Source organism: Xyrauchen texanus, chromosome 18, assembly GCF_025860055.1.
Source record: "Xyrauchen texanus isolate HMW12.3.18 chromosome 18, RBS_HiC_50CHRs, whole genome shotgun sequence".
NCBI lineage: Eukaryota > Metazoa > Chordata > Actinopteri > Cypriniformes > Catostomidae > Xyrauchen > Xyrauchen texanus.
The window spans coordinates 34,412,633-34,432,479 of record NC_068293.1 but is presented as its reverse complement, the minus strand read 5'-3'; the positions used below and the strand labels follow the sequence as shown (position 1 = coordinate 34,432,479).

Below are 19,847 nucleotides of genomic sequence, written 5' to 3'. Positions count from 1 at the left end.
ATCTGGCTAGTGGGGATGCTTAAACATACAGAATAATATTTTAATATCGCTACAGTCAGTGTTTAGACTTTTCTGGGAAGTCAACCTAAGAATGGCTATACATTACACACATCACCTTTAAACCAAAATTAAACCATATTACTTAAACTGATAAGAAAATTGTGTCTTGCATGAGTAAGTGAAATAAGAATTTGAATTATGGGTCCTGAATGCAAAACATTGACTTCCAAACAATACAAAAACAAACTGAATCTCTATGATGCTCACAGCACAAAATGCCAAGCAAATTAGACAAAACCATCCTTTTAAATTCATTACCAGCAATGACAGCGATGCAAACATGTCTTTAAAATAAATGGATATGCCAAGTGTACAAAATCTAATATATGAAGCAGAGAACTTAAGTAAACATGGGAAAACATGCCACCAACTGAGTGTAAACAAGCACCGTATATAAAACATACAGCAAATAAAAATATTCAAGATGAATAATGATACTTTTGAACAAAAATGGTGTGAAAATCATAAAATGTCATAAAATGACAAGGACATTTCTAAAGGAGCATCTACAGTTAATGACATGGAGTATGGGGGTTTTAGATTGATCTGTTTTAAAATTTTTTAGAGAAAAACTATCTAGGCATGCTTGTGATTGGTCCAGTCTGAAGGGAAGGGTGGAGGGGTCATGCAGGTCACCTGACTGGCCCACGGGTTCGGCCGTGGACAAAGCGCTGGTAGAGCGAGATTGACGTCGGGAAGCTGGAAGGGAACAGTAAGTGGGGTGACACCCCAGGGAGGGTTAGTGCTAAACAACAAACACTGTTGCCGTACTGAGCGCCATGACAAAACATCCTACAAGCCACAGTTAATTAGTCATACATCATATGTATCACATGCAACGAGTGTCAAATATGCCATCGGCTGATACCAATAACCAAGCACTGAGTCTCTTTGCTGCCTGCTATTGCACAGACAGCATTCAAAGTGGTGGTAGCTTACACAATTCAATTGCTGCACTTGTTTCCTCTCAATTTTATTTAAGAAAATAATCAAACAAGGTGTTTTCAGACTATCCACAAATAAAATAAAAAGACAATTTATTTTCATGGACAAACCAACAAAATGGCCACTAGATGCTTTTACATAATACAGTGAAGCCACAATCTTGGTAGCAATAGCATAACAATAACTGCAATTATCGTTGAGTTTTGAAATTAAAGGAATATTTCACCCAAAAATGAAAATTCTCTCATCATTTAGTCACCCTCATGTTATCCCAGATGCGTATGACTTACTTTCTTCTGCTGAAAAAAAAGAAGATTTTTAGGAGAATATCTCAGCTCTGTTGGTGCTCAAATGCAAGTGAATGGGCACCAACATTTTGAAGCTCCAAAATGCACATAAATCAGCAAAAAAGCAATCCATAAAACTGCAGTGGTTTAACCCATGTCTTCAGAAGAGATATAATATGTGTGGGTGAGATAGATCAATATTTAAGTCCTTTTAACTATAAAATTCCACCATTGCTTTCACATTCTTCCTCTTGTTTTTGTCTATTCGCATTCTTCGTGCATATCGCCACTTATTGGGCTGAGAGGAGAATTTATTGTAAAAAAAGGACTTAAGTCTTGATCTGTTTCTCACCCACACTTATCCTATCACATTTGAAGATATAGATTTAATCAATTGAGTCTTGTGGATTACTTTTAAGCTGACTTTATGCTTTTTGGAGCTGTAAAATGTTGGTATCCATTTACTTGCATTGTATGGACCTACAGAGCTGAGATATTCTTCTAAAAATCTTAAATTGTGTTCAGCATATGAAAAAACTAATTCACACATCTGGGATGGCATGAGGGTGCATAAATGATGAGAGAATTTTCATTTTTGGAAGAACTATCCCTTTAAGCCACACTTTCAAATGTATGGATGTCAATGTATTAGTTTTTAAATGATAGAATATACATTGTTCAAAATGAGGACAAAGTATTTGGACACTTTTTGGTTGTCAAACTAAGTGGAACGTGTCTATAACGAATGTTATGAACTTAATCGCAAGGACATCTTGAGGGGAACTTACTTCAAATATCCACTTAAAAGTTACCTTGGGACCCAGCTGATAAAAAGTTAGTTTTCAGAAAAGGTCTAGCATCATTTATTTGCAGATGCCAGTTGGTTTGATTTTTCTGGTTTTAATCTATGTAATGATATTCATGTATTTTTAATTGTAGCATAGTGTCCAAATACTTTTTTAAGCAAGTGTATATTCCAAAAGATGCAGAAGCACAGTTTTTTGAAGCACCCTGAGAACATGTATAACAAAGTGCAAGTGAAAGAAAATGATATAAGCATACTACGGCAGAAGATCCATACTGATTGAGGCCCAATAGATTTGGAGGGAACAGTTTGGGGGTGGCGTTGTTGTTTAGCTCCAATCGGCCACTAATGACTGTACTCACCAATAGAAATGAAGCCCCGAGCGGGACTGGTGTCGCGGCTGCTCTCGCGACTGGTGTCACGGCTGCACCCCTGACTCATGCTGGGTCGGGGGATGCGACTGCTCCGGGCTAGCGTGCGATAGGGAGAAGTGGCAGGAAGAAGAGCTTTACCACACAGCCTGGCTGTTAGAACACATGTTAGGACATTAGTGAGGCAGTGTGGCCAGAGAAGGGGAGGGGGGGGGGGGGCATTCCTGGGGTCCCTCTGTTTTAAGAAAGGTTATACATTAAAAGCAAAAGGCTTAGCTGAACATTTTGAAGTACAATCAGACATCATTTAAGCTGAACGTGCATTGTTAAAGATGAACAAAGTTATTTATTTTTTTGGCCAATACAACAGTGGTCTTGGACTTTATACTGACACCTGTTGGTGTGGCGATGCAGAATCGCTGTAAAAGAAATTAACGTTTTCAGCTGCCAACGTTGTTTTGGAAATGCTTTATTTACAGGCGTATTCTTCACCCACATTTAATTTGTAAAACAACCAAAAGTGTTCAAGATAATGCGAGTAGTAATCGGCTGGTTGTTGCAATCTTAACATGGTGGCGACAATGAGGGAGGACCACCCTTTTATTGAATGAAGTTCACATTGACAAAGATTGTATTGCTGGAGGACACCAAGTGCTTGTATTGTTGGATGTATTTTGCATGTTATAAGTGGGTAACAAAATCCCAAAAAAGCTTTTTAAAACTTGATCACAAGTGGGATGTATTTCTGGTAAAATATGTCATTCTATTTTGACAAATTAACGTTCTGGAGAGAAAAGTGCTTGAAGATAAACTGCAGCAGTGCATAATGTATCATATAATGAAAATGATACATGATTATTCATGGATGAATCTCTCTTGAAAAATTACATTAGAAAAAAAATTGTTGGCTGAGATAAATCTTACACAACAGGGAAATTGTTAATGTCCACATCTTGCCATCTTGCCAAAACTTGACTAAAGTATGACAGGAAATAGATCACATGTGCTCTACTGCATTCACTTCACTGGTTGTTGCTGCATCGCAGCTCATTTGCATAGAAAAAGTTACAAAATGTCTTAACTTGCATATCAAGTTTCTGGACATGCCCACATCACATCTTCAATGGTCCTTGGCACTCATGTCACCTTAAATAGCCAAATCTCACTGAAAATGACTTTCTGGGTGCTCTGTCCCCGCAAAATGCTGTCAGTGTGAACTCCTTTCAAATAGCTTTTTTAGACCAAGGAGTAAATGTAAATAAAGTTTACAGAGCAAAGTAATATTCATTTTCTAAGGTGTAAATCTTTTGTGGGAAAAACTTATTGGTGCACCTTTAAATATAAGAAAAATACACACAAAAACACAGCAATTGTCTTAAAAGCACTGATATAAATTTGTTAGGGATTCAAAACTAAATATTTCCAGTCAGTTTTTCATGCAAATGTTCAATGCTTCTTGTTTTATAGACAAATAACTTAGTCAAATGTACTGAGCTCAGACAATATTTAGTGGTCATATCATAAAAAGGGCAGCTTTTCTCATGAAAGGCTGATAAACTCAAAGCAAAGATCTCAAAACAGAGTCAGACAGCTGATGAGCAATGAAAGCAGTTGTAAGACAGCCCTGTCATCTTTCAACAACAAGTAAATTCATTCATTTAGGAAAGACAGCAATGAGCAGCCACTAAGTCAGTTTTGACAAACACTTGCGTCAGCTATTTAAATTGATGCGGAGTCCCTTTTCACACAGTTAAGGCATCTCATCTCTCTCTAGGTCCTCTTGAGTTCCATAATCACGTTGTTTATGTACTTATAAAGAAGTCCACTACATGTCTGCTATATGTGAGTGTCCTTAAGAGTGTGTGTTGAGATGTGTGCTGCACCTACCAAGGCCCAGTCTGCTTGGGCTAGTCTCACGGCTGCAGCCCTGACTTCGTGGGATCCTCGAATACTTGTCTGAGGGTGTTGTTGGGGCTGTGGCCCTAGCAATTCTGCCATATGTGTGCCCCAAGAGCTTCCCTGGAGAGCTAGATCGGCTGCCGGCTGCAAAGGAAAATGATGTATGTTGACCATGGCTGTGAATTAGAGAGTGAATATCTACCAAAGCCCACTGGCTTCGCTCTGCTTGACATCTAGGAGATTTAAGATCAGATTCAATGATCAGCGACTAATTTGATCATACAAATTCAATGAAATTGTTACTGCGAAAACTTGTAAAACAAAAGGAAATAACATAAAATAGCACAAGGAAAATACAGTATACTAATGTGTGCATTTATACTATTGTTGAACCTTAAGCCTTCCCTTAATCACTAGGCTGGTTTGATGAGCATAAGCTCAAGTTCATGTTGATAAAATCATCTCAGTGTCGGTTGAGATATGTGTATGCAAATCTATGGAGATGAGAGTATGGCTTTAATGAAATACAGACAAACACAAAAACCTGAGTAAGACAAAAATGGTGAGTTTGGATCCAAGTCAACTTGAGCTGTAGGGGAAACAGTCATCTACAGTACAGGGGCATGGTCAAGACAAAATTCAAGTGACAGACACATTTGGCAAAATATATGCATATGCAGAAGCATCAAAGCAACATCAAATAACCTATTATCATAATGGAAGACCTCATTCTCAGAGTAGATGTATGGTTAACCAAAAATAAAATTTCTGTCACCATTTACCCATCCTGACGTTGTTACAAATTAATACGACATTGTTTTATGCATTGAACACAAAAGGAGATTCACTTTCAATATATGTGACAAAGATGCAATGACATCTCCTAACATCTCCAATTTTATTCCACAGAAGAAAGTCAAATAGGTCTGAAACAATTTGAAGGTGAGTAAATGATGATAGATGATTTCACTTTTGGGTTAGAGCAGGACATGCGACATGATGGTAGACGTGTGATTCATGCAGGGTTCATCTTGAAAGGGTGGTGGCAGGATATTAAAGGAGCATCCTTCTTATGAATAGGGGCTTACCACTAGTGGGGTTAGCTGATCTGGATCCTTGTGTATGAAGGCGAGACACCAGACAGGTGAAAAGTAGCCAGTTACAAAAGATGCTTAATGTGAGGCATGGTTACACAGCATGCACCAGGCAAGATGGCGCTCTAGCAACTGAAAGATATAGTTCACCCAAGAATGTTAGCCTCAGTAATGATTCATTGTTATGTCATCTTTTTACATATATTGAAAGTGAAAGGTGACTGAGGCTGTCATTCTGCCTAACAACTCTTTTAGAGTTCCATGGAAGAAAGAAAGTAATATGGGGTTGGAACCGCATGAGGGTGAGTAAATGACATTTTCCATTTTTGGGTGAACTGTCCCTTTAAAGTCACATTTAATCCTAGAGAGTGGCTTTGACTTTTAAATGGTGCAATAAACATGTTCAGAAGGATGGCGAACTGGATTGTGAGAACATTATAAACAAAGCCAACAGATATATAACTGATGAGAGTTGTGGGAGGCCAGTGGTTAACTGTCTGAGCTACTATCATAAAGGTTTAAGGTTCAGTCTAATGTTACCTTAAGAGGGTGAATCCTAAAACATGTCAAGGTCATATTACACCCCAAATTCTTTTGGTATTGGGGACAAATATCGAAAGAAAGAAATTAAAAGTTAAACTGTTCATAAATTAGTAGTTAGAAATTAGAAGTTATCTATCACCCAGGGACTGTAAATATCACAAACTGATCACAATAGTGCCATTAAGCAGGGCATTTAACTGCACAATGCTCCAAAGAGACATGGTAAACCGCTTTGAATGAAAAGCATCAGTAAAAGTCTCTAGATTTGGGAAAGTTTAAGCATTTTAATTCGTTTTTAAAAATAAGTGCATTTGAGCACAAAAGGATGATGGGTCAAAATAAAGTCACTGTCACGCAAAAGAAAAAAGGGAGTTTCTATTTGCACCCTGGTGTAAAAAATGGTATATGTTATTTACACCTCGGTACAAATAGTGTCAGATACTATTTGCACCCATATTTAAATATTAATATACAGTATATGGGCATCACTTCAGCATGTTTATTGTGTTTATTTAGAGTCCCACAGACACCCTACAGCAACCCCTACCCCTAAACCTAACCTTAACCTTACCCAAGAAAAAAATAACCTTGATTTTACATCAGGAACCATGGTATTTTGTTGTCAAATTAAAGTAACAACAAAATTAACCATGTTTACTAAATTACCACCATATTAATGTAATAACACCATAGTTAATTGCATTAAAACTATGGTTTCTGCCAAAAAACATGGTTACTATAATATTACTATATTAACACAATGATGCAATATATTCAAGTGATGCTGAGCAGCGGCAGTAAGAGGAAGGGAATGAGTGGTACTCCGGATCAAACCGTTCTCTGCACTTCTCGACATTCACCGTGACCAAATCACTGTGATGAAATCAACCTTTATATTCATGTTTATTTATTATTGTAAGTAGTATTAAAGGAACTATAAAAAGTGGAAACAGGAAATCAGATGGTAAAACAAATGTGTGACAGAAGGCAGAATCGAACCAGGGTCGCTAGGAAAACACTATACATTCACACCGTCTTTAAACCCAACTATTGTTTAGTTTGTCGTATATTTTGTGGTTCCACAAGACCATTGGGGTGCAAACAGCTGCACTGTGTGGCAGATGCTATTTACACCGGGGAGCAAATAGCCACTCTGGTAAAAAATTTTAAAAAATATATAAGAATCTCTACCGACATCTACTCTGGTTCCTGAATACCAATCACTTGAAACAAACAATGGAATTTGAAACAAATATAATTAATTTACAACGAACAAGCAACTTTCCATACAACTTGCTAGGCCATTGTGAGTCTAGTAGATGTTTTATTGGGTGTAGTAATAAGGGAATGGAGGTGAAGTACTATGGAAAACTCACGCTGGGATTGAGACACCACTTTAGCTCTGCTTCGACCACGGCTGTCTATCACAGTACTGCTGGTGCTGACCGCACTGCCACTGCTCTGCCTCCGGGTGCGCACACGACCTGTGAGTGTAAAAGGTGGTACAGAATGTGAGAGAAAGACAGAGATTTAAAGAGAGTGACACAGAGAGAGACAGACTGAAATGTTATTTAACAATAACAAGAAAAGGACAGGGATACTGAGGACAAACAAACAGATTCACTTCCATTGACTGGAAGGATTTCCTTGACATGCTGCATTAGACTAGATGGTGTTCAAATAAACGCAAAACCACCAGAATACTATTGGCTTTTCAGCAAAAGCAGCAATGGCTTTAAAATAACATCCATCAAATCACATGAGTACTGTCTGGTCTTCTTGTTAAATCGACCCAATCAATGGAAATATGTTTTAATGCAACTTAATACAGTATGGCCCTGATTTACTTAAGGTTTGCGTATATAAAAATGTGCAAACTTTCAGATGCACAGAGGCGTGCTTTCTAAAAAGAGCATTATAAAGGGCGTGTAGACAAAGTGATTAATCAAGCCAGGAAGTAATTTCAGATCCGGAAACTACGAGAGCAAATTAATATGAAAGAATGGCAGGTATTACTCTGATTTGCACTGTGCATCATGCTGTCAATGTGACAAAAATTAGACTTTGAGAAAAGATAATACATAGAACACCCTTTACTGGCACACATTAATGTCAAATTAAATTAATATTTATGAAAAAAAAAAACAGTTTATTCGATTATTTTAAAACTCTATCAAAACTATTAACATCGTAAGCCTACAAACAATTAACGCCCAAATTATGTTGTAATTTATTGTTTTAAATGTTTTTTTTTAACTGCAGAAATATTTGAGTGCAGGTTCTTTCCAATACTCGAAGCAGGCCGATGCGTACCTTTACACCGAACAGGTTTCATATTGATCCCGAGTGCAAGTTCTGCACCATGCACATCAGTACCATGTATACATCAGTAGTGCGATGGTTTAACGTGTCCATAATATTGTATTTTCTTTGTGAATTATGAACATTTCAAGTGAAGAATGTCATGTGCACTCTCATTAACTACTCTTACACTTGTTAAATAGCAGGGATTTTATGATGATATCAATCAATCCTATAAATAAACAAATAAAGGCCAAATTGAATAAAAATGAAATGCTATTTAGTGAGAGCTGTACAGTAATTGCATTTGGTGCAAGTACCACATGTAAAAGCCTCCTTTTGGAGGGTGTGTCCAACATATTTTCATGTGTAGTTATTTGCACGATTGTTTTTAGTAAATCAACCGCAAAACGTCCACAACACGCACACGCAATTTCATAGATTGTACAAGCAAATTAGTACCCATTATTTGAGATCTTAGTAAATCTGTACTGCTTAGTAAAAGCATTTGTTTTCGTATCTCGTATCACTTCTCGCGTTTACTCTGTTGTGAAATGTAATTTGGAGTCCAGGCAGAGTCGTCGGAGATTCGTCAATAGTGAAATGTTTTGTAATGTGTTCACCCTGTTGCCGATTCCTCGTGTAATTTGAAAACTCTACGACTTCAATGACAAAACAGACAGTTGTGTAATATGAATGGTACCATAATCTGACTTCTTTGAAAGTCGTGTGCTGTGTTGGAGGCATTAGGTGCAGTGTAAGAACGCATTTTTGTGACTGTCTGCGCTGTTTTTTTTTTTGTAATAGTTTTTCTATGCAAACATGTGCTAGACCGACATCTGTGACCATTGTGGAATGTCTAAAGAAGCCCCACCTTTTTTAAGACCTGAACTTTTAAAAACGGATCTCAAGACAACCGTGTTCTTTTCCATTCGTTGCCCTGCATCTAGGTTGTGGGTAGAGAGTAAATCATGCAAACAAGCCATGCAGACCCCTAGCATATTCAGATCACCAGTTGTGCGATTGTTAAGCGACAAAGGGGACAAAAAAACAAACACTTTTGTCCACACATACACATATACACATACATCTTACCATCTAGTTTACCAGGTGCACCGTCTTTTCGGCAAAACACAAAAAAAAAAAAGCAGTGGAGTGCATGGTGGAGAGGAGAGGCACAAGAGGCAGAGGTTAGAGTTAGTTAAGCCAATGGAAGCGTGAAAGACAGGGCTTTGCTCACAAACGGGCTTTGCATGGAAGCACATAGGAGCTAATGAGTGTGACTGAGGGTAAGGCATTAAAATCTCTTGGATAATTCAAAATCATGGGATTAGAAAGCAGTGCAGAAAAACATTACACAGATAAGAGCAATAGAAAAGGTAGTGGCAAGTGGTGAGTTTGTCTTCCTGCATCAAGACAATACATGAATAGTTCACCCAAAAATGAACATTTTAAGATTTAGTTGAGCTTATGTACGAACCCTGAGAATTCAAAGAAACATTTTCTTCTGTAAAACACAAATTATTAGGTAGACTCAAATAGCCATAATATGAAATTCCCATGCAATGAAAGTGTAAAAATCTTTTTTTTTACTGCAGAGCTCAAAGTTTAAAAAGGTACTAATTAGGTATCATACATGTAGTATTGTACATATAACATGTGCTCTCCATTCCTACATCTTCAAAGCCAAAATGTAAGCCCTTATTTACACATAATATTACACTCCGCAGCAGCTCACAATCTCTTTTGAAGTCTTAAGAGTTGCATCACAATCACTGTGACATGCGAGAACCAATGGAGTGTAGTGTCAAACACAGCTTCAGAAGACTTGGAATGCAGCCAAACCAATCGTTTGGACTACTTTTATGAAAATGTAATGGCACTTTTTGTCTGTTTTGGAGCTTGGCAGTATTAATCCACTTTTTTGTATGGAAAACAGATGCCTGGACATTCTGCTTAACAACTGTTTTTTGTTTAATGGAAGAAAGAAAACAGTATAAGGGTCAGAATGACATGGGCTTGAGTAAAGGATGAGAATTTTAAAATTTTTGGGTGAACTATCCCTTTACAGTAAACATAGCAGAATGTTTAGTGGAAGAATATTGAAGGACTGATGCATTACAAAGCGCTCCAACAAGCTCTTCTACTTTCTGCCTACTGAAAAACAAAAAATGGGAAAACCAAACGAATGATTATTTTTACTCTCCCAACTAAAATAACCAAACTAAACTAAAAAAATAAAAAACCCTTGAGGCTAATAAATAGTAGAACATCGGTGACACACACTCGTCGTTTGTTCCTCATCAGAGAGCAGCTTAATAGCATCGATGGTGCCCATCAGTTTTATTAATGGGGCGCTGCAGCCATAAAAGCCACTGATTTTTATGGGTATTTTATTAAAATTCCTAATTAGGGATTCGAGAGGAGAAAAGATTGATAGAGTGTGAGCGGTTCTCACCCAGAGAGGCGTAGGAGCCTGGCGGCAGGGCTGCGGCGGAGCTGAAGGGAGACGGGGATGTTACTGTGGAAATGCGGGATTTGGCACTGACGGCAGCGTTCACGTCTACGTCACTGCGGGAACGCTGGAGGGTGCCAGGTGTGGAAGACACCCTAGAGCCCATCACTTTACCTGAGATGGGAAAGTGAGCAACAGTGAAACAGCAAAAACATTACAGAAGAAATTAATGAGAAACATGATCTACAAATTTGTATCCATGTGCTACATACAGTTCAAGTCAGTTTCAGTCAAAGGTTTGGAAACCCCAACTCAGTATTTTCTATTAATATTATTATCACTTTTCACATTTTAGAATAATAGTAAAGTCATCAAAACTGTGAAATAAGACAAACCTAAAAATGATAATCAAATCAAAACTATCTTACATTTTAGCTTTTTTTAAACTAGGCAGGCTGCGCTTAAATTACATCTTTGCACACTCTAGGTATTCTCTCAACCAACCATTTTAAAAGAGTTCCTATTTATGCTTTCTTCCCATGTAAGGTTTTTAAGGTAATAATAAACATAATTTCAGAATCCCAACTTTTGACTGGTAATATTTGTGCTTATATATTACAGATAAGCTGCTGGAAAACAGTGTTGCTTTACACTTACTTCTTGTAACAGGGGCTCCAATGACACTCTTCACTGACAGCGGCCGACTACAGGAAGTTAGAGAGAAAGTGCAGAATGTTGTATAGTCATCATCAAAATAATCATGAATATGTTATGTATATTCAAAATGTCACCAAGCACAACCTTAAATGAACACATTTTAACACCTATAAATCTAAAATAATTGCATTAATAAGTATAATACGTATTATAATGCAGATAAATAATAATACACATAATTGCTTTCAAATCACAATAGCTTAGTGCCACCAGACTCTCAGCATTTAAAATCAAATGTTATTTTGCTTTTAACTCCTTAGCCAGACATTTGCTTGCCATTTTTACAACCAGTACTGCACTGTTTGGTGCATTTGTGTACAGAAACTGATACCAGATTGTCATTATTAGAGCTGTCACTCATCACACTAGTGCTAATGCAAGATGATCTCACTCTTTTGCACAACAGCGAGTGAATTTAACAGATGTTGCTGTCTCATATTTAAGATGACATCATTGCTTCATATCCGAAGGAGACTCAACATGCTAGGAAACACAATAATCAATCTGTATACATGCTCCGTCAGCCAGGAATGGCAAATCTTTGACCAGATTTAACATGACTAGAAATAACTCAGTTTTTGATAGCATGATTTAGCTCCCTAAATCATCATAATAAGGAATACAGAGTTATTAGTTATGAGTTATTGAGTGACTGATTACATTTGGTAGAAAACATCAAGATAAGTCTGGAATTCTGTCATCATCAGATTTAAAATCATTAACTATAAACTATAAAATATGTTTATAGTATAAATAGTAGGGTTCAAACGTCTCAGAGCCCACTAAAAATCTGAATAAATTAAAACAAAGAAAGGTTAAGAAAAATGCATTTTAGAAAAAAACATATTTTCATATTCTGCAATGATCCTAGCTAATGTGACATTGGCATGTAAACTCCTCAAATTCTCAAATCATGCTGGGATAACATGGATTAACAGATATTGGACAAAGTCCATGCCAGCTTGAGTGCATGCTGTGAGTAAAAGTGGGACACATGAAATACTAAGAAATTCAGAATTTCATGTTTTCATAATTTGTTTTTAACTTTTCAAAAATTCACTCACGCTGATAATATAATTTGCGATTTATGTTGTTAAATTAGAATGTTGTTTAATTAACATGTAATTACATTATATTTAACTACAATAAGAATGTAATAATATTTTTATTGAATTACAAGTAAAATGTAATTAAATTATAATAATTTTAATATAAAAGCATTTTCACTAACGGTCTGAGACCTTTGGATTCCACATTATAGTTAAAAAGGCATACAAATATTCATCAATGGTGGCAAGTAAAATGAAGAGACCACCCGATTATTGGTTTGCCCAATATTTTTAACCAATATTTACACTTTTTAACTTAATCGACTAATTATCGGGTTTACAGATAAAGTTGGACAATATTAGTAATATTAGCTAAATTAGTTTTGCAAAGCAGTTCACCAGAGTTTAATGATAAATGATTGAGTTGATAATGTGCCTTAAGGCAGAAATAAAAACAACAATTAAAAATCGGTTATGCATATCGTTATCGGACAATTAAACACAAAAATAATCAGTATCATATCTGTCATTAAAAAACATTATTACACGGGTCTCTGGAATACTCTATTCTAGCCAATAGTGCCATCTAGGGGTCTGATATTTTGGAATAACAACTGCACTTAAACCAGGGATTAAATCATATCAGATCAGTCATCCGGGTATTGCGATTCATCTTTCTTTCCTACTTCTCGGATCACTGTGCGATTTCTACAAGTAAGCTAATAAAATAATTTAAACTCAATGTTTATAATATATAATGTACTAATTAATTATACTAATTATACATAATATATAATAATTCTAAATAATTTCAAATCAATGTTTCATGTTCATTTATTTATTTGGCAAGTAGTCTTTTAATAAACTGGATAATGAGCAGTCAGACAGTCATTATTTACAAAATAAACACCAACAGAACTCTGAAGCAAAAATGAGGTGGAATTCAGCTGTTCAGGGATTTCTTTCTTCTCAAATAATTATATAATTTCAACGCAAATCAAGACGGTACTATGTCCACTTACTTATTTGGTTAATAGCAGTGTAATGAGCTGGATAATATACAGTCAGCTAGCTGACTGTACATTAACCCTTACATCACGGTCTATAACTAGTAAAATGTGTGCATGTCTCACTTGAGACTCTCCTGCGAGCTTGATGAGGAGCGGTCAGACTGCGGTAGAGACACTATACTATCAGAACTCTTCAGGTGAGACTGAAGGGCCTTCTGATAGGTCGACTCCAATGCCTGAAACAGGTGCTCCGCCTCACGATTGTAATGGCCATGGAATCCCCAGTAACACCTGTAGAAGATATAAATAGAAATTCACCTTCATGTTTTTCCAAATCTGTATGACTTTCTTCCATGAAACAGAAAATATGATATTAGGCATAACGCCATAGTCACCATTCACTTTAATTACATTTTTTTCAATACAATGACAGTTAATTTAACAGAAGCTGTCAGGACCTAACATCTATTTTTGTGAGATCTACAAACAAATATTTCATTAAACTACTCCTGAAACTCTAAGCAAGTACTTAAAAAAAATGCAAAACAGACTTACTTTCTTGCCACAGATCTGGCTTCTGAATCAGCATCATGGATCCCCTTCTTAATGGTCTCAGTGAGCACCGCCACATGCCTGGGGTAGTAGGGAAACATGTTAAGAACTGTTTCTTGTAGTCAGTCTCCTTTTAAACTTTCTGGATCTGGAACCAGAGCTTTCTCTCAGTTCTCTATAGGTGGCACAGTTGGAAAGAGAGGATAAGGGGATTCTGGCTCTCCTTATAAAAGAGCTCCTGGCACTATTGCCATGGAAACGGCAGGGATGCACGGTTGCCACACATCCTTGGCTCATCAATTCCCCAAGCGAACAGAATCATCAGTTGCCCATTCAGCCAAGCTTTGATAAGTAACACGTTTTTACCAGTTAAATGTCACAAAAACAGGAAGGGGAGGGGGGGTGATCACTTGGACACAACACAAATTCATGCACATATTAAGTTCTATGACAAACATTCTGGGCAGAGAGTATTTCACAAAAACAAATAAGTGCATCTTCACACCCACTATGGCATCAGTCATTTCTCACTCACTGTACTCACCTCTCTAGAGTGTGCGTCTGCCAATCTTGCAATAACAGGTCTAAAAACTCATAACATCGTCTGATGAGGGTGAGAAAGATAAAGTATTTGTAATGGAAGACAATCTTTTTTAGATTTACTTTCTTAAAGGAATTGTTCACTCGAAAATGAAAATTCTGTCATCATTTACTCACCATCATGTAATTCCAAACATGAATGACTTTCTTTCTTCAGTGGAACACAAAAAGAGAAATAATGAATAATGTGCTTGTCATTCTTTTCCATGCAGTAACAATGAATTCGGATTGAAGATTTCAATTGAAAGCTTGATATTTAAGCTGCTATTAAAGTCTTCAGAATTGCTCCTTTTGTGTTCCACGAAAGAAAGTCATGTGATTTTGAAACAACAAACGGGTGTGTAAATAATAACAGAAGTTTTCTAATTTTGGATACATTTTTCCTTTACTTTCAACTAGATCTCTCAGGAAGGTGTAGGTTACCTTCGAACAGCCACAGATTTGGATGTACAGTTGCTGGTGATGATTGGGAGAAGGCGTGGGAAGTGTGTATGCTTAGAGACAAAAAAATCAAATAAACTTTTATTACAAATCCTGGCGGCAGAATGTCACAATATTTTGTCACCTGTAAAAATTTACTTCAACACTGAAAAAGTCCCTCAAAAACACTGTTGAAGTTAATCTAGCAAGAAGAATGCGCAAATTAGCTGTTCAAAACTCTAGTAAGCTACCTATGAAGAAAGCATTTTAAAGCGTCATAAGTGCACTGACAACACGAAGGCTGCTTCAAAAGTTCCCAGTTTTTTTGCAAATTCTAAGGCAGCATTGTATGTATCCTTCGCAGAAAATGCAATCCGGAAAAAAATTGTGACAAGCTCAGTTGAAAAACATTCATCCACGATAGTAGACGAAGAAATGTATTCAATTAACATACTTAAATGTGTGTTGTGTTTGTTATGCTACGTCTAGCTTCTAAAAACCTGTTTGGTCTGAAAGGCCCTTTAGAAGGTTGGCAGCAAAGAAAAAGTGGCTCACTAGGTTTTGGAAAAGAGCTATTGTGTCAAAAAATAGCTTTTTTTAAAAGATACAAGTTGAGGCATAGTGTCTCTAACAAAGTGGAAAAATCAATTTACTACTTGCAAAAAAAAAAAAAAACTAGAATAAAGGAAAGAAAAAATAAACAAAAGCAGAGTGAACATTTTCATCAGGACTCACTCTCAGGATGATGCGGATGGCTGCCACTCCGGATGTTGCCATAACTTTGGCGCTGTTGGGCACCAAGTTGAGCAGTGTGGGCATGATGCTTTCAGCTCCGTGGTCAAATTTATTCCCCAACACTAAGGACAGATGCCTGCAAGATAGCAAAACTCACCAATCAACAAGACACATGACGGACGATACACAGACTTCGGGTCTAGATGTAATTTTTCACATTCATGTGACATTAAGGCATGGAACTTCATCATGTAGCTGCACTTTACCAGAAGAGCTTGCCTACATGCTCCAGTCAGTTCGGTTCCACTTCATTAGAAACACATTAAGACCCCGAATAATTAAAGACTGGCACTGAGCCATGCTCAATCACAGAGCAAAGCAAAGCAGCTGCAGTAACCACTTTAAAACTGAACTGAAGATGGAAGCCAATGAGATACCACACAGAAAATGTAGCAGAGTATGATGGAGTGCCTAGAAGACTGAGTTTGTGAAATACTGGCATGCTGTTGAAGTGAAGGGCCATGACATCTACTAATTTTTGTAAGCAGACAAGTTGTTGGTGAGTCATTGCTCCAGTTTCACTTTATTTTCACATTCTTGTAATTCCAAATGAATTTGGCCATTGCAGTTTACAATATTATACAATACTATACAAAACTAATTACATGCAGTTTCACCAGGATGGGAGTTTGTGGATAGAAGAATTGTCCTCCTGCTGTCACCATGCAGAACAACTAATAACTGAAGTTATGTGATCCACGACTAGTTGACACAGGCCCAGTGTTTCCCATGAATTACCTAGTCTGTGGCGGCCCGGCACAGTTTCATAATGAACACATTTTTTTTTTACACGTCTCATAATAACATAAAAGATCTCTAATGTTGTGTTTTGTGACATTGCTTCGGCAAAGCATCTCTCACTCCTTGTTAGTCAGTCCACCCCCTCACGCATGCTCGCAAGCACACGCACATTGGAACCACCCTGCTGCATCCGAAACCCCACGACATTTTGAGGACACAACATTGTTTGAGGTAAGTAACATTACATAACGTTACAGTATCCACTGCAGTTAACCACTAGTCCAAATTTTATCATTATCAATGTATGACAGCAAACAGATAATGTTACTGCAAAATCAATCATTGATAATGAACATTGATCTAACCTTAGCAAACGTTAACGCAATTACCAGCGGTTCTGACAACGTAACTATTTTCAGCATCTGAGGAGCAAGTTCAACACTGGTAACCATTTTTGCTTCATTTCTATGATGGCACAAATGTATGCTCTAGTCGATTTTGTGTTTTGACTCCATCTAGTTTACCATGCTTTGTGAGTGTGACTTTTTTGCCGTGTCATCACCATTCATATCTATATAAACCAGGGTTCGACATTAATGCTTGTCTGCTTGTGCAGGACAAGTGGATTATTGAAGGGGCAAGAGAAAGAGAATTTTACTTGTCCGAACAGACAAGCAGACTTATTAAAACGTCTATTACAAAAAAATAAATGGCTATATTTGTGAAGTTAATATTCTGCTGTTGAAAGTAATACAGAGCACATAATTTTATAATTCGCTAGTTATCTAGAAACAGCTGCTCCCTCTTTGATTGACATGTGCGTATGTGTGTGCTGAACATGCACGTGTGTGTAAAAATGATTGCGCTATTGTGCATCTGAGCAGTCAAATACATTCCGCCAAAATGCACGGAATTCATGTAAACCAAGAGAGTGGTGTCTAAAGTGAATGTAAACAGTGGAGAAAAAAGCGGATTTGTATTAAAATGTCGGACATGTAAGTATAAATGCAAGCTAATATAAAGTACCTGCTGCCGTCTAGTGCAGTGTGTCATTAGAATAAACAAACAACCGGAACAAAAAAGAGAAAACACTCACTGCTCTTGACTGAACAACTTTAGTAGCTTTAAAAAGTATTAATGTATTATAATCATACAGTAAAGACCGGTAGTTGTTTTATGTTGCATTTCATTCTGAATGTTGACATGAACACTTGATACTACTGTTAAAATCTTTTAAAGCTGTTAAATTTTTTTTCTTAATTTGTATATTTTGTTCTATTATTTTCAATCTCTTTCTATTCATGACTGTTTTCTATTGTTATTTTTATTACTGACTGTTTACTTCCATAATTAACATAGTTAGTGTAATTATTTGTTGTGGCTTTGAAGCTGGTGTTGAGAATCGCCAAATTTCACTACAGACTCCTGATATTTTGATAATGTATATCCTTTATTGTACTTGGTAGATCTTTCTGCAATAACATGATGAAAAAGTAGATCTCATTTCATAGAAGTATGAGCACCCCTGTTGTAAATGATGGCGATTTATTTGACTACCGTACGTGACATAAAAATAATTTTCATATGACAATAGCCTCCTCCCCTACCCAGTGCAGTTTACATTTATGTCACAGAGAATTAAGTTGATTGCATAGGTACACTATTAGGTTGGGCATCGGTCATTATTTTAGAAAAATATACAACATAAACTTTGACATTTTACTTGAGCATGTAACATAAATGTCCTTTTTTTCAAGTGAATGACCAATTCATGTTTTAAAGGGATAGTTCACCCCCAAATTTTTTTTTTTTAAGAATAGTTCAGCTCTGTATGTCCTCACAATGCAATAGATTGGATACCAACATTTTGATTCTCCAAAAAGTACATAAAGGCAGCATAAAAGTAAATGGTCTGCACTTAAATAGCGCTTTTTTAACCTTAGCGGTTCTCAGTATTTCATACAAACACGAGAGGTTAAATCTATACCTTCAGAAGATATATGATAAGTCTGAGTGAGAAACAGATAACATACAAGTCCTTTTTTTTTTTTTACTATCAATCTCCACTTTCACTTTCACATTCTTCTTTTTTTAACGATACACATTTTTTGTGAATATCGCCACCTACTGGGCAAGGGGGATAATTTATATTAAAAATACACATAAATATTGATCTGTTTCTCATCCACACCCATCACATTGCTTCTGAATATATATATTTAATTGTGGTACTCCTTCACTTGCATTGTGTGGACCAACAGAGCCAAAATATTCGTTGAAAAAAGTTGTTTGTGTTCAGCAGAATAAAGAAAGTTAATGATGAGAGAATTTTATTTTTTTGGGTGAACTATTCCTTTAATAAACATCCAAACAGAGACTGTTCAGAAAACAACGAAGTAGAGTGGCTTCTTACCCAAACGTGATACAGGCCTCTCGAACTACTTGGGAACGAAGATCTTTAGCCGAGAGCTTGAAAGCACCTTCTAATAACCGGAGATGTTGAAGGAAACCCTCATGTTCGGTTGCACCAGCCAGAACCAGCGACCGCACTTTCTTCAGCTGAATACATGATATAAGATGTCCGTCAATGCTCCTTTGAAACACATTTTTCAAGCTGAAGTCTGGATAATGTTAAAACTAGCAGCAAAGAAACTGAACAGCAATAACTTACAGCGGTTACTCTGTGCTCCCAATCTTGCTTGTCATCTGATAGTATTTCACGGATCTTATTTAAGGAGTCCTCCAAATCCTTACTGGAATATATCTGAAAATGGAGGTCACATGTATTTCTTGCCATGTGTTTTTGTGGGATAAGCAAAACTCCATTTAAGTTCATTTAAATTGGACATCACATGCAGCATTGAACCTCTTTGCAGGTGTGAATTACCTGCACTGCAGGTGCATCTTCAAAAGCTTTAATGAAATCCTCCTCATCCACAGCTCCAGCGCTGACTCCGTCCTTCCCTGAGGGACCTAAAATCACAAACATTTCTCAGACTCTCCATCTATACAGTATATTACAAGTTAATTTGTGCACTTGGTCCACAAGAATAACTGTGCCCTCAAATATGGAACAATTACCACTCAAAGTGCTTTTAAAAGCTCTGTAAATTATTTTGTACATTTAATTTCTAATTGCAGACTATTAATTTATCAAAACAGTAAATATCAAATGAAAATTTGAGCATAACCTAATTAATAAT

General features: G+C 36.7%; 1 protein-coding gene across 1 annotated transcript in view; it reads right to left on the bottom strand.

The window, feature by feature from the left end:
• LOC127658553 (CLIP-associating protein 1-like) overlaps positions 1 to 19,847 on the bottom strand; it is a 98,080-nt gene that overhangs the window by 29,161 nt on the left and 49,072 nt on the right. Inside the window, exons 10-24 of the mRNA XM_052147902.1 lie at positions 19,532 to 19,617; positions 19,316 to 19,408; positions 19,058 to 19,203; positions 15,844 to 15,979; positions 15,112 to 15,182; positions 14,633 to 14,692; positions 14,092 to 14,169; positions 13,660 to 13,827; positions 11,418 to 11,464; positions 10,764 to 10,934; positions 7,381 to 7,488; positions 5,456 to 5,482; positions 4,356 to 4,511; positions 2,460 to 2,567; positions 697 to 759 (exon numbers count right to left, since the gene is read on the bottom strand). Of these exons, the coding sequence (XP_052003862.1) occupies positions 697 to 759; positions 2,460 to 2,567; positions 4,356 to 4,511; positions 5,456 to 5,482; positions 7,381 to 7,488; positions 10,764 to 10,934; positions 11,418 to 11,464; positions 13,660 to 13,827; positions 14,092 to 14,169; positions 14,633 to 14,692; positions 15,112 to 15,182; positions 15,844 to 15,979; positions 19,058 to 19,203; positions 19,316 to 19,408; positions 19,532 to 19,617 (1,518 nt within the window). The remainder of the gene's footprint in view (positions 1 to 696; positions 760 to 2,459; positions 2,568 to 4,355; positions 4,512 to 5,455; positions 5,483 to 7,380; positions 7,489 to 10,763; positions 10,935 to 11,417; positions 11,465 to 13,659; positions 13,828 to 14,091; positions 14,170 to 14,632; positions 14,693 to 15,111; positions 15,183 to 15,843; positions 15,980 to 19,057; positions 19,204 to 19,315; positions 19,409 to 19,531; positions 19,618 to 19,847) is intronic.